Source organism: Caloenas nicobarica, chromosome 1 (assembly GCF_036013445.1).
Source record: "Caloenas nicobarica isolate bCalNic1 chromosome 1, bCalNic1.hap1, whole genome shotgun sequence".
Classification (NCBI taxonomy): Eukaryota; Metazoa; Chordata; class Aves; order Columbiformes; family Columbidae; genus Caloenas; species Caloenas nicobarica.
In genome coordinates, this window is record NC_088245.1 from 24,037,567 (window position 1) to 24,055,938 (window position 18,372).

General features: G+C 35.9%; 1 protein-coding gene across 5 annotated transcripts in view; it reads left to right on the top strand.

Annotated features, from left to right (window-relative positions):
* POT1 (protection of telomeres 1) overlaps positions 1-16,521 on the top strand; it is a 67,471-nt gene extending 50,950 nt beyond the window's left edge. For 4 of the 5 annotated variants that reach the window (XM_065636734.1, XM_065636743.1, XM_065636751.1 and 1 more), the window contains 9 exons: positions 235-323; positions 1,383-1,427; positions 1,872-2,028; positions 4,908-5,113; positions 7,611-7,746; positions 10,313-10,407; positions 11,824-11,915; positions 13,576-13,681; positions 14,652-16,521. In XM_065636734.1, the coding sequence (XP_065492806.1) occupies positions 235-323; positions 1,383-1,427; positions 1,872-2,028; positions 4,908-5,113; positions 7,611-7,746; positions 10,313-10,407; positions 11,824-11,915; positions 13,576-13,681; positions 14,652-14,764 (1,039 nt within the window). In that variant the 3' untranslated portion in view covers positions 14,765-16,521. Of the gene's footprint in view, positions 1-234; positions 324-1,382; positions 1,428-1,871; positions 2,029-4,907; positions 5,114-7,610; positions 7,747-10,312; positions 10,408-11,823; positions 11,916-12,697; positions 12,937-13,575; positions 13,682-14,651 lie in introns of those variants that run through there. The other variant, XM_065636759.1, reaches the window with a different exon arrangement.
* The last annotated feature ends 1,851 nt before the right edge of the window (positions 16,522-18,372 follow it).

An 18,372-nucleotide genomic window follows, 5' to 3' on the forward strand; every position in this document is an offset into this window, starting at 1 on the left:
TGGCACTATATTGTGTTTAAAATTCCAGAAGAGGTTTGGAAAAATGTCTCATCTGCATCATTAATATACACTCCTTTAGCTTCTGGCTCAATTGAATTTTACGTTTCTGCTTGAAAATTCATGTCTGAATGTTTTAACTGTCTATTGGTAAACAGTAGGTTAAATGTATGTCTAGTCATATATATGTGTGAAAGACTTTTCTAGGTTATAAAATATTTAACCATTTATTTTTAGATTCTTAGAATCTGTGGATCTGGCAGAGAGTCAGAATATGGAAAGCATGTCTTCATTGGAATTAGATGGCACTTTTACCAATATTACAGGTAAGAGCAATTGAAAGCTGATTTGCTCTTTCTTTTAACATACATATAGTCAAGGTAAGGTCACAGTTATTGCTTTTCTAAGTGGGTAATGTGACTTTCACATACAAAGCTTTAGAGAATTCTTTTGGATTGTTAGATTGGAAGTTGATGTATCCTGTCTCACAGCAGAGGCCTTTCATATACAGGAAAAATACTTTAATAGGCAGTAGTGAATAAATTATTAAACACAGATGGCGTTCTTCATTATAGTGCACTAGATCATAAAGGAGAGGGATGTAACTCCTTCCCTCTAAACAGGGATTCCTCAGAGACAGGCACTGGAAACACTATTAAACAGCTCTTTGCTAAAGAGCCCTTCTAAATCAATTGGTTGGAAAAGTAGTATCATATAGACAGTTCCACAGATCAAATATTATTATTTTAATGATGTTTGTTGTCGTCGTTGTTTTAGTCCAGAATAAAAATAACTAAAAGTTAGTTAAGCTCTGGAGTTAGTTGGACATAGTCTGCATCTTTGCTTGTAGCTTTTAAAATCCTCCCTTACTTAGCCATTAGCAACATACTGTGACAGGATATTTGTAAAAGGATGCAAAAGTCAAGAATTAATAAATACTTCATGTCTAGACCAAAACAGTGCTCACGTTTACTGCACAGTGTATGTGTAGTAAGAGTTGTGCAGAGGAGGGACCAGACAGTCCATAGGTTTTTTTAGAATCATTTATGTATGCTCTGTTCCAGAAAGATTACAGAGTTATGAATGCAGTTTATGTCAGCGTGATCATTCACAGTATACATTTGAAAAGTATTCATTTTGATGGGCATTGCAATTTAATATATGCATTACTTCCTCCTCAAGTATATTAACTCTTGATATCTGATGTTTGTCTGCTGTTTGTTTTCCTTTTTCCTTTTGCTACATAGTTTGCATAGAATATTAGGATTTCCACTTTCCTTTGTTCAGCTTTTTGTTCTGTATATCTGCCTATCTATCTGTTTTTGTGTCCACATGATAAAGAAGATAAAAAGGAAAATAATTAGGAAATTCTTCTTGATTTTTAGATCTTGAATCACACCTACAGAGATGTCAGCAGTTATCTGTTACAGGTAGGAAGCATTTTGACCTCAAGATTAATTTTATTTTTACTAAAGAGCAGAAATATTTTTGAGACCTCAGCTCAAATGTTGAAATAATATCTTTTACTTATTATAGTAACAGCTATTCTAAGAGTGCAAATTTGTGAATGTTACATTGGTTTTATTCTGCTTTTAAAGAAATACGACACATTTATATATTGTACTTTCATTTGTTTTTTTTTCTACATGTTGAATTTCTGTACCCTGAAGTACACCATGCTCCCACAACCTATTGTGATTTATCTTAAAGGCTGTGGTAGCATGTTGTCTTGATAAAACTGAGGCTGCAGCTGGGGAGAGAAGAGAAGGTGGGAATTAAGGGGAGATATGTACCTGCAGAGGCCATTTTCCATATTCCAAATATGATGCTTAAAAGGTATGCGTGGTTCTTTTTTTTGTCTTGTTATTTTGCAGTATTAACAGATCATCAGGATTTTAATAACACAGAACTGAAAACCATTCTGAACAGCACAGCTCCTCAACAGTATCGCATTAGAGCAAAGCTGAGAACTTACAAACCCCAGAAGCTCCATCAGTCTATTAAACTTCATTGTTCCAAATGCAACTCTTTGTAAGTGTTTCACACAACAGAGGTAATTAGGAATTGTTCTGTATGCTTTGGGATGCCTAGATTTTCCATGTATTTTCATTATCTTTTTTGTGTAAAATGAGCTGAATGTAAGTGTATTTCGTATTTTGAGTGAAGACTTGAAATTTGGTGATAACAGGTAGGAAAATTTTAAATCATCAGATGAGTTCTAGTTACAGACTTTTTTGAGTGGTTTCAAAACAGTATTTTTTCTTTATTTTCAAATTTGGCAGTGTAGTTTTCCCATACTGAAGTTGTGTTTAAGTACCTGTTTCTGTTTTGAGGTTTTAAAATAGGTATATGCAAAAATGTGTGGTAGTCTCAAAGTGAATGAATAAAATATCTTTGGGTAAAGTGTATCTTCCAAAGAAGTAATCTTTTCTTGATCCAAAAATTTCAGGGAAACACCATTCATCTTGGTATTTTTCTCTTTTTTTCTGACCTGAGTCAATTCACTGCCATTTTATCTTTATTATTTCCCCTTTAATGCCATTTGTCATTGTATGAAATAGTGTTCAGTCAAATAATCATATGCCATTTCTGCTGTATATTCATCTAAAAATGAAAGGAAGTTTGTTCGAAATGTCCTATTTCCAGTTAAAATACTCAGTGACATACATCACAGTGCTATTCATGATCATCTGAATCCTATATCACTTTTTATTTGCCTGACTTAGCCTATCATCAGTCCCAAGCAAACAGTTTTATTGTTACTGGTGTAAACCGTTGCCCTCCTTAAATGATGGCACATTAACATTCTCTTAGCCTTTTGAAATTTTTTGTGCAATCAAGATTTATTAGATACAAATATCACTGAGACATGAAAATGCCCCTACTGTCCTCTCTTACAGCTTTTGGATGCAAGGTAGCATGCTTGCAGCTTGAACAATATTGGTCCTTATCAGATGATGTTAAAACATTCTCTTAGTTGCTGATGAAAGAGGAAGCACTTCGTCATCTTCACAGCAGACAAGTACATGGTCTTTATTGCCAAGTATAAAAAGGAGATAATTACCAACTATCTCTGCCACTTTTGTCACTTTTCTGATGTATTTACCAACTCCCTGTAGTAATGAGCAGATACAACTGATAGAATTTTGTTTGTTTCTTATGAACTTTATCCTTATCCCACAATTTTCCATGGTTACTATAGCCTTTTTATAGATTCTTGACTTGTTAGTGTCTTCATTTCTATTTGAGTTTCCTCATGTTTCACGTATCGCTGCTTTCTCTTTGGCACAGAATTAGGGCAAGCTTTTAACCAGATAGATTTATGAGGCTTCATTTAGTATATTTCCTACTACTACTACCACTATCCTACTGCAATGATGGGACTGATTGCAGTGATTTTCCAGAAATTTAGCTTCTCTTTTGGGTGAGCTAAGTGGCCCAGGAAGGAAACGTGATTTAGGGGCATCTTTCCCTACTATATCTGAAGTTGTTTGCAAATGCTGAAGAGCCTGGCTGAACAACACTCAATGCAAGTTTGATCGTGTGACACTTTATGCAGTAAGATGTATATAATACTTGGGATATAAAATCCTTGTAAGAGATCTCTTTTTCGTTTTTAGACTTTGACTGAAAGCTTCTCTGTAAGTAGCAAAATATCGATATACGTGGATCTAGTATTATTCATGTATCCACATTATTACAGAAGTTTAAATCCTCATGTTTAGTTCAACCCCAATTAATTCTATTCCTGCCTCTGTGGGAAATCTACAGGCAGGCTGTAGAGGTTAGAAGAGTTTAATGAGTATGTCTGGAAAAATGACCTGCTATGTTAGGTTCATTGCTTTTGCATTTAAAATAGTAATCCAGGAACAAAGGCGGAAAGAGCTCATGTGAGCAGCACTGTGTTCATGGAATGAAAGTTCAGGTTCAGAGGCTCAGGAGGACCTCTTGTGTGCCAGTTTTACAGTCATAGAAGAAGAATATCAAACTTTGGTTTCACAGACAAGAATTTTTCTATTCAGTGGTGGAAGCAGCTGCTCTTTGGTTTAAAAATGAAATTGTCAGAATTATCTGCAGGAGTTGATGCTATTTTTGTTTTAACTCCACTCAGAAGCCTGGTACCTACTTTCTTTCAGTGTTTTATGAGAGCCCAAGCTTTTGCCTTTTTTTTTTTTTTTTTTTTTTAATACATTGTCCTTTTTGTCTCGGTTCATATTCCACTTAAAGCCAGCAGGTCTGTCTTGCTTACAAGAAATCATTCTAATGCTTTTTTTCTTTGTGTGCCAACTACTGGCTTTTTGCCTGTCTTTGGTAATACTGGTAAAATTTGAATGGCCTGCATTGCTTCTCTGTGGGTGACAACTGGAAATGCATGAGTGGTGCACTCTAGCAGGACAGGAAAGAAACTGTGTCATGCAGAGCTGCAGATTTTTCTCTTTACAGTACACATGGGAAGATCATCTGTTCCTGCCCTTTTTCCTTCCCCTGCCCCCCAAAATACGCTAGAACATAAAACTTGAAATTATATGAGCTTATATGGTCATTTCATGCTTCTGAAGTGGTGTACAGTTGTGTGGCCCTTTTAAGGCCCAAGTGAAATCACATCAAGCTGATATACTTGTTTTTCTTTGGATTTACATGTGTGTGGATGAAGCCACTAGGCTATCTCCACTCTTAGGTAAGATTAGATTATGTAACATATTTACTAACAGGAAAATTAATTATCTTGTCATAATTTGCTATACAACTCTAAATGTTTAAACTGATATAACAACCAAGTGATTTTTCCTGTATATACTTAACTCTCATGACTATATTTTAACATTTATTTTGAGTACTACCTTCCTTGTTGCCAGATTGCTTAAGGAGAAGCTGCTAGAATTTACTTATTCATTTTGGAATTGGTTTAGGCAAGAAGTTCCAGATGGACGTGACTTTGACTTAATTTTACAAGGCTCTGCACTTACTGCCCCAAACCCAGAATTACACAATACATCGTGGTATGATTCTGTAATGTGGACTACACAAGACCAGAAACAAAGGAAAATAGTTATCCATTTTGTAAAGCATGATGAAATGCTTCAACAGCCTGAAGATACTTTGCTTATGATAGAAGGTAAGACAAATTGCCACTTACGGTACAGTTTCCACTCAGAGTATCTACAAAGTTAAGATACGTTGAAGTTATATTCAGTGTAACTAGTGATAATCATAAAGGCATTTTGATAGAAAAGCTCTGCTGGAACTTCAAGTTTCTATTGTGCAAACAGGAAAAAAAATCATCTGTGAAGGTCTTGCAAGGTGCTTCTGTCTATTTTAAAACTATGCCAATAAGTTTATTGTTGATTCTGCTAAAATTACCATGAGAAACTGTGCTTAACTGATGTTTCAGTTCTGATTTGAAAACTTGCTGAGTCCTCTAAAAAAACCCATATTTTTAGTCCTGGTGCAGAAAAGTTTTGAGAGGCTTCTTATAATACAAGCCTACGATGAACTTAGTCAGCCTGTGGATGTCAGTGTTGTTTCAGGTTAATAAAGCTTCTCGCAGCATGAGGTTGGTTTGGTTTTTATCAGATTTTCTCAGGGAAGAACTTTAGCTGATGAACTTTAAACAAAATAATTCAGCAAGAATACTAATAACGAATGCTTTGAATAGAATAAAAGTAATAAATAGTTGCATATAGTACCATTCCAAGTTCAAAACAAAGTTTTCAGTTGTGCTCAACTAGAGTTGTGAATTAGCAAATGTAAGCCGGGTGGTCCTTTGCACAAGGGTCAATGACAAAACCCCTTCTGTTTTGTTTTATATTCAACTAGTTCTGATATCTGCTTTATTTCTAGCATGTTCTAAATGGACTTTTTTTTTTTTTCCAATCTAACCTTATCTTTGTGAAAACAAAATATAAAAGCATCTACTTCTACTCTAGTTTCCTAAAATAACTGAATGATATAACTTGGTAAATCTTCTTCAGATATTAAAATGCCAGCAACTAGGTATGTGTGTACGTGGTTATCTGTGCATCACATTGGAGCACAAGGAAAAGGCATAATGAGTGTTTTAGCACTTTTCTTCCCAGAACATTGTTCATGAACCTTGCCAAAGCTACATGCTATTCCGATTTTTATATTTAAGTTTTTGCAGGTGGAGTTTTTGAAGTCTCCCTAGAAATATTCTGGGCACTTTTCCAGATACAGACCACCATGAAAAGCCAAACACATCATGACATTTATTAGACAGACATGCTCTAGATTCTGCTTGCTTGTTAAACACAAGTAATTTGCTCTCCTACAACACAATACTCTCTTCATCGCCATAATCATTATACTGAGGCAAGGACTTCGTTTTCAGTGTTTGGCATCTATTGGGCTGGAACTGAGGAAAAAGTTGAATAATGGACAGAATTTTATGTGACCCTGGAGTGAGGCGAATCCATAACCATTGCTACAGATTAGTTGAACTGAAGAGTGAAATGTTACAGCTAACAAGTAGACTAATGCTCCTCGCATATCCTCATTATTTGTACATGAAATCACTGTGATTCATATCATTGCCAACCACTGGTAATTCTCTGTGTTTTATGCCAGTCTCTAGAAGCCAGAATACATTTGCTCAATGTAATTTAGTATTACAGCAAAGTTGAAATTCTGGAGCGCTTTGGGCAATATCAGTTAAAATCACCTTGAATTTTATATTTTAACATATGAGGGACTTTATCTGTGTCACTGTACTTGGAGGACCTTTGTTTTCTAACCTTTTGGGAAGCCATTTCAAATATCTGTGCCTTTTTTTTTACTAGAAGTTGATTTTTTTTTTACTAGAAGCTGATTAACTAATATCTTTTTATCGAACTGTTTCCACATAACTGTTCTCTGTGTGTTAATTTAATAAATATCCCACATTTCCACTGAATTGGTGATATGTCAGAAAGATTCAATAATTAGTTCTGCAATCCATACTACAGACACGGAAGACATCTTTTCATGTGATTTAAAATAAATTTGAAAGAACTTTTTCCTGTCACTGGAATTGGAAAATCTCAGGGTTCCAGCTGTAATATATTAAATTTCTGCTGTGTTCCTAGCATGGCCCCAATTAAAGTAGCATTCAAATTAGCATCAAATTTGGTGCTTCTGCATTTTCCACCACATGTCAATTTTGACACAGTTGAACAGCTACTTTTTCATAAACTGCTGGTTAACAATTAATAGAATTTAACCACCTAAAATCTAATAAAACAGTTACTTAGGAGCAATCGCAAGAAGTCAGTTTATTCTTCTCCCTTCAAGAAAATTGCTAGTAAAATCATAGCAGAAATTACATGAAAGTGATGCTAACTAAATGCAACTTAATGGTTACAGTAATAACTATGAGAAAGATATTTAGGCATCTGCTCTGATAAATGTTCATCTTTGATTCTTTATTGAGTCTGTTGTTGAAAAAGAATGAGAATGTTATGGACCTTTTTGTTCAGTTTTCTATGGTGGGTCTCAATTCTTATTGAAGGTCCTGGAATCAACATCTAATTAGCCAAGAAATGCAAGTTGTTCAATTTATTCTTGATTGCAGTTTAAAAAAACATGTTTAAAAAACCATGTTTTTCTGTTTTGAACAGGTGGTACACTAAAAGAAGTCTGGAAGCTTACAAAAAGATTCAAATGTGTTATTCCTGTGAGATCCACAGAAGACGATCTTGAATTATTAGATCTTTCAGCTCCTTTTCTTTTACAAGGGAACATAAAATATTATGGGTAGGTTAAAAGTACTTGTTGATATTTCAGTAGTTGCAGTAATAGAGAACATTATCAAGGGAAAACTTACAGATTTTGCATAAAAAAATTTAGGTAACATGATCAGTAGTACTGAGCTCAGGGATGAAATGCCATACTGCTACCACATATCAAAGGACTCAACTGCACTTGCACTTCATCTTCAGCTATAAATCTTAAGCCCTTAATTACACAGCACCCCGGGTTCAGTCTTACCTGTGGCGCGTGGTTAGGGCAGTGTACCACAGAGACAGAAATGCACAGGTGAGTCTCTTCAGGCTGCAAAATGCCTAAATCTTCCTATTTTAGTCAAGCTCTTCTATTTTCTGGTCTTACTACTTAGACTAAGGTCAAAACATGTTGCTTTAAAAGCGTAAGCTGATTTTTTTTGTCCACAGATCATATTTAGAGACCTGGAAAATAATTTCAGGCTGTCAATCCCTGTGTCATTCTTTCTCATTCCTAATGTTGCAAATGCTTGGACTTTGGAAGAAACACGGGATTTGGAACAGTCTTTCCTCACTGTGTGCCATTTCTTTAGATCCACAACACTGCAAAGTGCCTTACCTATTCATAGACGTCAGTCGCTGTAGGGACAACTTCAGTAGGTTTCTGGATTCCACAGTTGCAGAGCTGCAGAACACGGTGCCCACATCTAGGTGTGATACCGGTGCTGTGCCCTGCAACACCATGTTCCTGCTCAGCGGGAGCTCGCAGCTGTGCATTCTCCCAGCTCAGAAATACCAGTCTTCCTCATGCAGCTATCGAGTCCTCCCACAGCAGCCCCAGCAAGTTCAAGCAGAGCGCTGTGTTGCACTACTTCAGTCCTGTGGGCAGTTAGAAGATTTCTGTGCAGAAATATTGCCTGTTTCACGTGAACCCTAAAGCTTCCCATAAGGGACTGATACAGCGAATACAGATAATTATTTCTCTCTGTCATATATTGTTTTGACCTTTCAAAATATGTCTGTCCACAGCTTTTTTAAATAAAGGCAATATGTGGGTATTCCTGCTGGGAGTACAGAGTATTTCCCCTTGCACTTTCATAATCCATATATTTCCCCAGCTATGCACAACTGGCCTTCAGACATAGTTCTGTGTTTAAATTACTGTATTGTAAAAGCCAATGCTCTATAAGATATTCAGTGATTGTTTATAGGATATTTTTGAAGGAACTTCACAAGGATGTTGACATTTCAGAGCTGTGTTCCCTGTTCTTTTTTATCAGTAGCATATACTTAGCAAAGTCTAAAAAAGATTCTGTGTAGTAGAATGAAAAGCAAAGTTATTTTTGCTCTAGGAATGAGCTTGAATACCCATATAAATATTTGCATGTGCGCATATGCATGTATATTAATGTAGATAGATATATATATAAATACACACACACTTGCATACAAAAACCAGAATTCACAGCTAAGTCACTTTATTGGAGTTTGAGTGTTTTTTAAAGGAAAAAAGAACTTCTTTGAACTTGGCTTTATATCACTTGAGCAGAACTAGTATTAATTTTTTGACACTTTGTATGTAATTCTAAAAGATAATAACTATTTTAAGTTCTAATTGTAATATACTAGCACAGAAGCTTAATTTGGAAAAAATAGTTCTGTAATTTTATTTCTTCAGCCAAATGAGAACAATTTTGAAAACTGTTATTCAGTATTGTCGTCCACTTACATTTGCTTACTATGTCACATGTAAGAGATTTTTTTAATAACTCATAGTTAATATTTTTTTAATGTGGGTAAAGCCAAATTTCACCTCTAACCCTGTTGTGCTAACCCTGTGTGCTACAAGTTCAGATTCATTCCTGCTTTTACAAAGTGTGATGCGGTTTTGATTGAAAGTAGTGACATGTGAATATATGTTTAGCAATGTGGTGATCTTAGAATGATTTGAGTTGGAAGGGACCTTTAAAGATCATCTAGCCCAACCCCCCTGCCATGGGCAGGGACACCTTCCACTAAACCAGGTTGCTCAAACCCCATCCAACCTGGCCTTGAACACTTCCAGGAATGGGGAATCCACAGCTTGTCTGGGCAGCCTGTTCCAGTGCCTCACCACCCTCATGGGGAAGAATGTCTTCCTTATATCTAAGATAAATCTCCCCTCTTTCAGTTTAAAACCATTGCCCCTTGTACTGTCAGTATGGGCCTTGTTAAAAAGTTTCCATCTTTCTTATGAGCCCCCTTTAAATACTGAAAGGCTGCAATAAGGTCTTTCCAGACCCTCCTTTTCTCCACGCTGAACAACTGCAACTCTTTCAGCCTTGATGTATAGTTTTCCTCTTTTCTATTCACTGAGGTGGTCTTTTCCAGACCAAAATGATTTATTTCTTCTCCGGGATAATTCAAAAGCAGCATTAAGGGTTTAGATGTGGTCTAAAGCTTGTGTATCTGCTAAAATAGTTACTTTAAACAGCAATAGAAATACTTCTGTACTCCCACTGGGTAAGGAAATGGGAATTTTTTTTTTTTTCTGTGCAGAAAGCTTCTAGTATCAATAAATCAGTGTTTGGTTAGTCTCAGTATCTTGTTTTAAATGCTAGGTGCAAGCAGTGTTCAACTCCAAAGCCTATCAAGAGTCTGAGTTCCCTTGCGACAGAACAACAACCATCATGGGAACCGGCTGAAATAGCACAAGGTGAGCTGACGTGATACCCTCCTGAAATATTTTTCTGCCTTGACAGTGAAGTGTTTAAATGAAAGAGTTTTGTTTCTGGGTTGCAGTTTTGTACAGAAAGCATGTAATTTATGGTTATGCTTGAGTATAAAGCTGTAAAATGTATTCACCTTTTACCAGCTGAAATAACATATTTACTTTTGAAACCGTTACAGTATGCATTAAGGGACTTTATATGTTGAATAGCGTCTTCTACTGTAGGTGTCACTAATAACATCTATCATAGTACAGATAGGAATTTTTGGTTGCAGGTGTCATTTTTAAACTGTGTACATGCTTGCAGTCCTAGAAGTTAGTCTTGCTTTTCCTCTTGAAGATACAGTTTTTCTGACCTGAATTAAAGAGAGTTTTGTTTAATGAGAAGTAAAAGTTATACTTTTATCTTCTCTAAGCCTTATCAATGCTAAGCATATTCCAGAGAGTCTGCAAGAAATAATATTCAAATGAAAGTAATTATACCATAACATATATGTGTGTTCCATGCTTTGTGTATTTCTTGTGTTACTTTAAATAGTCAACACATTCAAATGCTGGGGGTAAAATGGAGCTTTAAACTTTACAACACATTAAGGAAAACAATATTTTTGTGTTTATCAATTAATGTTCTAATATATTAAGTTGGAATACCTAGCAGTATCTACGCTTGGTAAAGACTTTATAAAAGAAATAACTATTTGAGCAATACAGTTAGTTCTCTTAAACTGTCATAATTATATTCTATTAAATAGATGTAAAGTAGTATATAACTGGCAGTGTTACAGCATCTGTGACTGACATTTAATTCTCAAAATGACAGGAATATTCATTAAATGCTTTCTGGCTTTTAAGTTATTTTATGTATGTTATTGTTTTATATTTTCAGACTAAATGATAACCTGCAAGTATATCGGATCAGTTGAAAATAAAATGACTAGCCAATATAAGTAAATGTACCCAGAAAAGACTGATGCAGAGTTGCAGTAACTTTGTGTGTTAAGATATTTTATATTTGCAGCATAACAGTTACTGCTGCCAGTGAGAGAATGACCGTAGTCATTTAGCTATCACTGAATTGAGAGCAAGTCCCCTTTAATCTACGGTGGGCAAAAGAACAGGAGTATCATACCAAGGTAGAACCTAAGATCTAAGCAAATATTAGCATTTCTTTTACTAGGATGAGTATAAAAATCTCTGCAATTTATAGGCACATCTATTAAAGTGTTTCTAGGCAAATTGCACTCTCAAAACATGAGCCTCTAGTTTTTGGCCTGTCAGTTGGTACTTTCAATTATACAGTATTCGTCAGTTACTATTAAAAGAGGGATATTGTCAACTTGAGTTGTTATGATTTGTCTCACATAGTCGCTTTCAGAAACAGATCAATGTGTTTTTCTTCAGTTTTAGGTATTGAGCTGCTCCAGTATGTTTTTATTATGAAGTTTACACTGGTTGATGGAACAGGAGCACTAAATGCATACCTTTTTGATTATGTAAGTAAATCTAGGTAAAGGTAGACTATACAGATTATGTGGGTTTGGATTTTATTTGTTTTTAAAATAGCAAATGTCTGTACAAAAATATTCATTCCACGTTACCTGCAGTGTTTTGTGGAGACAGTTACAAGTGCTGTAATGTTATTAATAGTGTCCATCAGTTAACGTATAGAGAATGGAATTTTTAGTAATTTCTCAGTAAGATATCAGAGTATAGAATATTAAAGCAAAAAGATAAAAGTGAAGCTTGTAGGTAGATCATTTGGTATTTCCTTAAACTTTTATACATTTCTATCACTGAATTTCACTTTTATTGGCAATGTTAAATTATGCAGCCTTAACACTGTGTGAATGATGGGAGTGTTTCGGGATTTATGCAGATAACTTCTGGATTAGTTCAAAATCTCATTACTTCTTCTTTTTTTAACTCCGTTCATTAATTCTTGATTTTTATTTCATATGACCATGAGGTAGAAGAGCCCTCTGCAGAGTTCCAAAAGTCTCTACTTCAGGGTAGCTCAGATTGTTATCGGATGCTACTCAGTACTACAGCTTAGCTGCAGGAAAAAGAAAACACCTCAATTTCTTGTGAAGTGCCAGCTACTAGCATTCCTGCTGGTGGTACTTCAAACACAAGCCAACACCTTCCACGCCTAAACTTGGGTCCTTCAGCACCACCTGAGAAGGAACTGGGCTACTTTGAAGCACAACTCTGCACTAGCTTCCAGTCACACGTTTGTAGGAATGCTCTCAGTCTTTTCTTCCTCTCCTCTTTATAGGAAAAATAATTGAAGGAAAAAATTGAAGAGTTTTATAGCCAGAAGAAGAAATGGAAAAGTGAGAGGAAAAAGTAATGGGTCCATTTTTCTGCTGGATTATTTGCTAACTTGTGATCACTTCCATTAAACATGTCATACAAAAATTATAGGAAGACAGATTATTCCGTATTTGTATCTTTTAACAAAAAGGAGAAATTGCCATCAAAAACCTTAGCTCACTTTGAGAAAGTATAAGATGATGAGTCTTTAGAGATACAAAATCAGGTAACAAACTTGAGAGGAATAAAATGGGAGTTTTGTCAGTCATGCTTACTGTATATGGCTTAAAAATACACAGAAAAGGTGCCTTTAACATTTAAGTGTTCCATTCTTTATTTCACTCCTCCATTCAGAAATGTATCCCACAGCATAAGCCTTTCTCCATAGTTTCTAAACCTGTCAAAACATGAAACTTAAACTAAGGGAGTTCCGCTTGTGCGAAGCCAAGTTGCAGTGCCCCCTTGCTTTCAAGTGACTTTGTTCCCCTCAAAATGTTCTGCTCACTCCAGTCAGGGACTGCAGAGGACTGACCATCCCCTCTGGCTATAACATTATGGAGGTTTATGAGGAATATCTGCCAGTTTAAATATACAGATCTACATGTGTGCTTTCTGGGTGGCTGTAGTCCCTGAATAGTAAGGTATACTGAAATACAGATTTTTTTTCAGAAAGTTTGGGGATTTTTTTGTATCTGAATGGTTATAGAAATAATATTCTGTTGTGTAACCGATCTGCATAATTTTAAGTTCCTTAAATTATAAGAGAACATGCAGTCAGGGTTCTGGCTAATGATTTCTTACCCCTCTTCCAACACCTCATATTTTTGTGTTCTCTTCCAGGAAAAGTTTTTCCAAATTCCTGCCTCCGAAATCTTAACTAATAATTTTCTTCAGCAAAAGATGCAGATGACAATGAATATGCTTTGCCCTCCAGGAAGAAAATTAGGTCAGTTTGACATTATTTTTACAGGAGGATGGGAAATGAAAAAGTCTTTCAGTCTGCTATTGCATATGCAAAGTCTTAGAATTCAATTTATGCACAAGCAAAACTCCGAACAGAGAAATGCAGGAGTCTGTAAGAAGAGTTCCAATTAATTCGTTTTGATTTATTTAATAGCAGAACTCCCCTTTGAGGAAGAAAACTAATGGTTCAGTAAATTCTCATGTAGCATGCAGTGATGTGTGAATACAGGCACTAATATTTCTGTTCAGATAGCAGTTAACCAGAACACGCTTATACTGAATGCTGCAGCATGGTAGGGAAAACGGAAAGGAAGTTCGGCACATGCTTTGCATGAGATTCGGCTCTTGAAGCGCATGCTGAGCTAGAGCATCCCTTGCTACAGCAAACAAACATGGAAACTGAGCAAATACTTAATCCAAATCCAGTCATGGAAGTTCTTGTGCACTGTTTCTGTTGTGCTTAACCTACCCGTGTCCAAGCTCGCTGTGTGTCTCTGCTGCAGCTCCGACCTCTGGAGCGTACCCCTCTCAGTACATGGCTGTCAGTGACCACCATGACTATGCTGGAGTCTTTGCCATACTTACAAAAAGCATGTAAAGAATGTTCCTTTCGAGAGCAAGGAAATTGTCTCATTGGGACACATGGAGAGAAGTTTTTATTATTGGGAAGTCTTTATATGAGCTGTACTGTAGTACAACCACTGGTACCAAGTGTTTTAGGGGGGCACTGGGGCAGAGAGGGTGAGGCTTGGAAGGTTGTCACTGAACACCATTTCAGATAGTGCAGGAAATTTTAAGATACAAATTGAAATTTCAAAATTAGTAATTCATGTTTATTCCTATTAACTGTTGTATACATTTAGATATCCTAGTTAAGATCCTGCTCAAGTTATACTTCTCTCCTATGAAAGTTAGAAATGAGTACTAAACAGTAATTTGGGTTTTGTTTGTAGATGACTTGCCATGGCTGGAATGCTTCATCAAGTCCTATAATGTCAGAGATGCGACAAAACATCAAGTTTGTTACCAAATTTTTGACACTACAATTGCTGAAGATGTTGTATAGTGATGTGTCGCTAGTAGGAAGTAATCCAGAAGAATTCAATTTTGCGGGTTTTTGGGATCAGAGACTGTATAAAAGAATCTTTGTGCCTTTCAACCTGTATGAAGTTTTAGTTTGTATATTAATGTGAATGGGAGTTATGCTTTGATGTATTTACTACTTCCCTGGCATACAGCCTTGTGGTCTGAGTGCAAGCGGAGGTGCTAAGCCTTTCATGGGAGGCTGCTTGTCTCAGGCTGATGGAAGCAATCTAGTACCCATCTGTCCTTCAAAAAGGCAGTGATGAGGTTACTCTAAACTGGTGAGTTTTACTCAGAAAATATAGTCAGAATTACGCTGCTTTGTTCTTTTCTGTATTAAAATAAACAGTGTCAGCAGAGATAGGGCAAAGGAGCTCTTCAGTAAACTTTCTCTCAGACTACTTTGTGCAAGGATATATTACTGTTCTCAGTTAGCAAGTTTGAGGGGGAGGTTGTCTGTTTTCAGAGACTTTTTCGGTTTTGCACTGATATGTACGTTTAGAGAGAACTCTTCCTCTTAATCATACTAGGGTAACTGCTACGTGTACCACTTACTGTAGATTCCAACAGAATTATGAATGTCACCGTGTAATGATTATCACTAGAATTTAAGTCAAGCCATGAAAAGTAAGTAGTGTAAAATTGCAAAACGAATATTGACATTCGCTAGATGGTAATGCTTTTTAGGGTGACTGTATTGGGTACCACAGTTGTCAGCATGCTTATTAGCTGGGTCTGAGTTTTAAAGGCTCTCACATGTCTGGCTAAATATACTATCAGATTACACTGCCCAGATCTGCCTTTTCTGCCTTACATAATCAGATTGTATGACTAAATTTAGAGATACAGAACAGTGATATCATGGATTGTAAATACTGCTGGACTAGAAAAATTACTTAGTGGTTTTACTTTAGGTTCAGAAGTCTGTAAGACATTCGGGACATGTTTCTCCAAGGATAATTAATGTAGAAATCCCTGTCAAATCAAATGCTTTCTATCAGAGCAAAATTACTTTGTATTTACAACAGCTGTTTCTTAGGGAAGTTCAGAAGCAGGATGGAATACTTTTAAGTAGATCATCATTCTGATAGTAGATGATGGGGTTTTTTTGCATTTTTTCAGGGCTGTTTAATAGATTATGCAATTTGTCATTTAAAATTCCATCTAAATATCTTCTAATAATTTTCTGGTACTCTAAAAAATATCTCTTTATTGATTGGTGTATAGGGAGAATCAATAATAAAAGTGGTTAGTGAATATTTCCTCTAAAAAGTATGGGGAAAACAACAACAACAAACAATTTTGGAATTGAACAAGCAGTTTACCAAAGTACTGTACTAGCTTCTGAAAGCTTACCTGAATAGTAAATAAATGCATAAACAAAAAATAGTTATGACAAGTTATTCATTTAATATTATGAAACTTTAGACACTGGCCATATCAAAATTATTTGAGAAGCTAGGGGTTAAATTGAAGGCAATCTTTTTTGCTTTGCGTGTACATAGTGTATGAAAACATTGGAAGGAAATGTTTTTATTTTTAGATTTTTGTTAGCAACTATGACATATTGCTATTGTACATTTGTTCTAAATAAGTCTTTGTAAAGTAATAAGAATAAGTTTTGAACTTCAGTGTAAACTGAATCTATTTCACCACATCTCCTGTCTGAGATCCCTGCCAGAAAGCTGTGTATGCATCACCTGATTTTTTTACTTTTGAATATTGTAATAAAAATGTCTAATAAAGATTTTTCCAAATATTGAGTTTTTCTTGTACTTGACTTTTAGTTCCAAGTTCATAAGACTGTGAAAACTTTGCCATCAGTAGTCTTTATCCAACAAAATGCTCCAAATGAATGTTTGTATAGTTTGTTGGATTGAAATGTGCATGTTTAACTCCCTTTCTAAATATAATACAATTCACAGTTTCCCTTGGCCAGTTTCTTAACCAAGTATGTGATTTAAGTTTCTAAAACATTAATAAAAGGGCAAATTTCTATTTTAATAGTTAAAAAATACTGAAATAAATTACTGAAATAGATTATAATGTATTTAAAGACACTCAAAAGTTGAACCGATAGTAGCTGGGGTGAACATCGGTACACTCAGATCAATGAAAACTCGAGAAATGTCTTCCTGGTGGTTCTTCTTCTTCCTCCACGCACATAGATCCCAGCATACAGGGCAACTGCTTCAAAACATCAGCTTCTTACTGGAAATGTGGGCTAAATGGCAAAATGGCAGATACACAATGTGAAGTATATAGCACACAGCAACATCACCACAGGCAGGGTCAAAGAATACGTGATTGTAAAGGAGGGAGGAGCTGTGAGGGAAGGCAAAACTGTAAAATAACAATAAAGGAACATGAACCCATTCCCCACTCCAATTGTACAGGTAAGTGCATAAAAGTGGTAAAATCGTAATCAAAAAGAAAAAAAAAATAAAACAAAATAAATGCGGAATAGTATTTTCGGGGGTACCTGTATGATTTGGCTCCTTGAAGTCCTTGTTTTTAGGGGAGTTTAAAAACTTAAGATTGGAAGTCTTTCCCAAGTCAGTTGAATTTAAGCTCTTGGGTGCCTCACACTCTTGAAACTCCAACTGGAAAGACAGAATGTAAATAAATAACATATATTGCAGGAACGAGGCATTCCTGATGGGTGACCTGCTGTTCAGTGGTGACTGAACTTTCTCATCAGCTTTTGCTGTTATGGGATCTAGAGATTTACAGACAAGAATTTGAAATGCTTTGCTGAATATTTATCCTTTTGGCTGCTGAGCAGCAGAAGTGGGATTGCAAAAAAGACAGCAGAGCCTGCAGGCTGAGATGTGCAACAGAAGGAAGAGTGTTTATTGTGTTAACAGGGATGAGTGCTCAGCTCTTCAATACCACAGTGTTTTGCGTCACAAGGATTTATTCACATTAGGCCACTTTTTGTCCAAACCCCTTGCATTAATAAGTGAAACTGGCAGGAACTGGTACACTGCAATAATGGGCAAGGCCAAATATTGAAGTGGAGTTGGGGAAAAAATAAGCAAACGTGTGTTCAAGTTGTTCACGTGGAATGGGAGCACTGCAGTTTGGTTTTTTTTTTTTTCAGTGGAGGAGAGGAAAAAAAAAATCAAGAATTTACTTCAAATAAGCATTATTCCAAGTGTACTGAACAGCGAATACTAAAAATTGGAGACAAGGAAATTCAACAGAAGATAGAGAAGAACATTTTCAGAGGACAGTAGCAAAGGCAAGAAGTGATAGTAAAGTCTCTGTGAGACAGTTTGCTGCAGCTCCTGTTCACAGCATCTCCTATACATTAATTTCTCAGTAAGCTCTGTGGTTTGTGGAAATATCCATCTGATGAAGGGTTACCGGATTCACAGTGCTTGGAAAAAGTAGAGCAGAATTATTATTAATGAGTTCAGCTGTGGCTGGACTTCACCCCAGAACAGTGCTACAATGTGTTTTCCTTCTTGTTTTCTGCTATAACTCCAATACATGAATATGGAGGTACCTCCATAAAAGTGCTGCAATGTTACAATCTGTCTGCATAAATCCAGCACATTGAAAGTGTAGGAATAAATCTAAATTTAG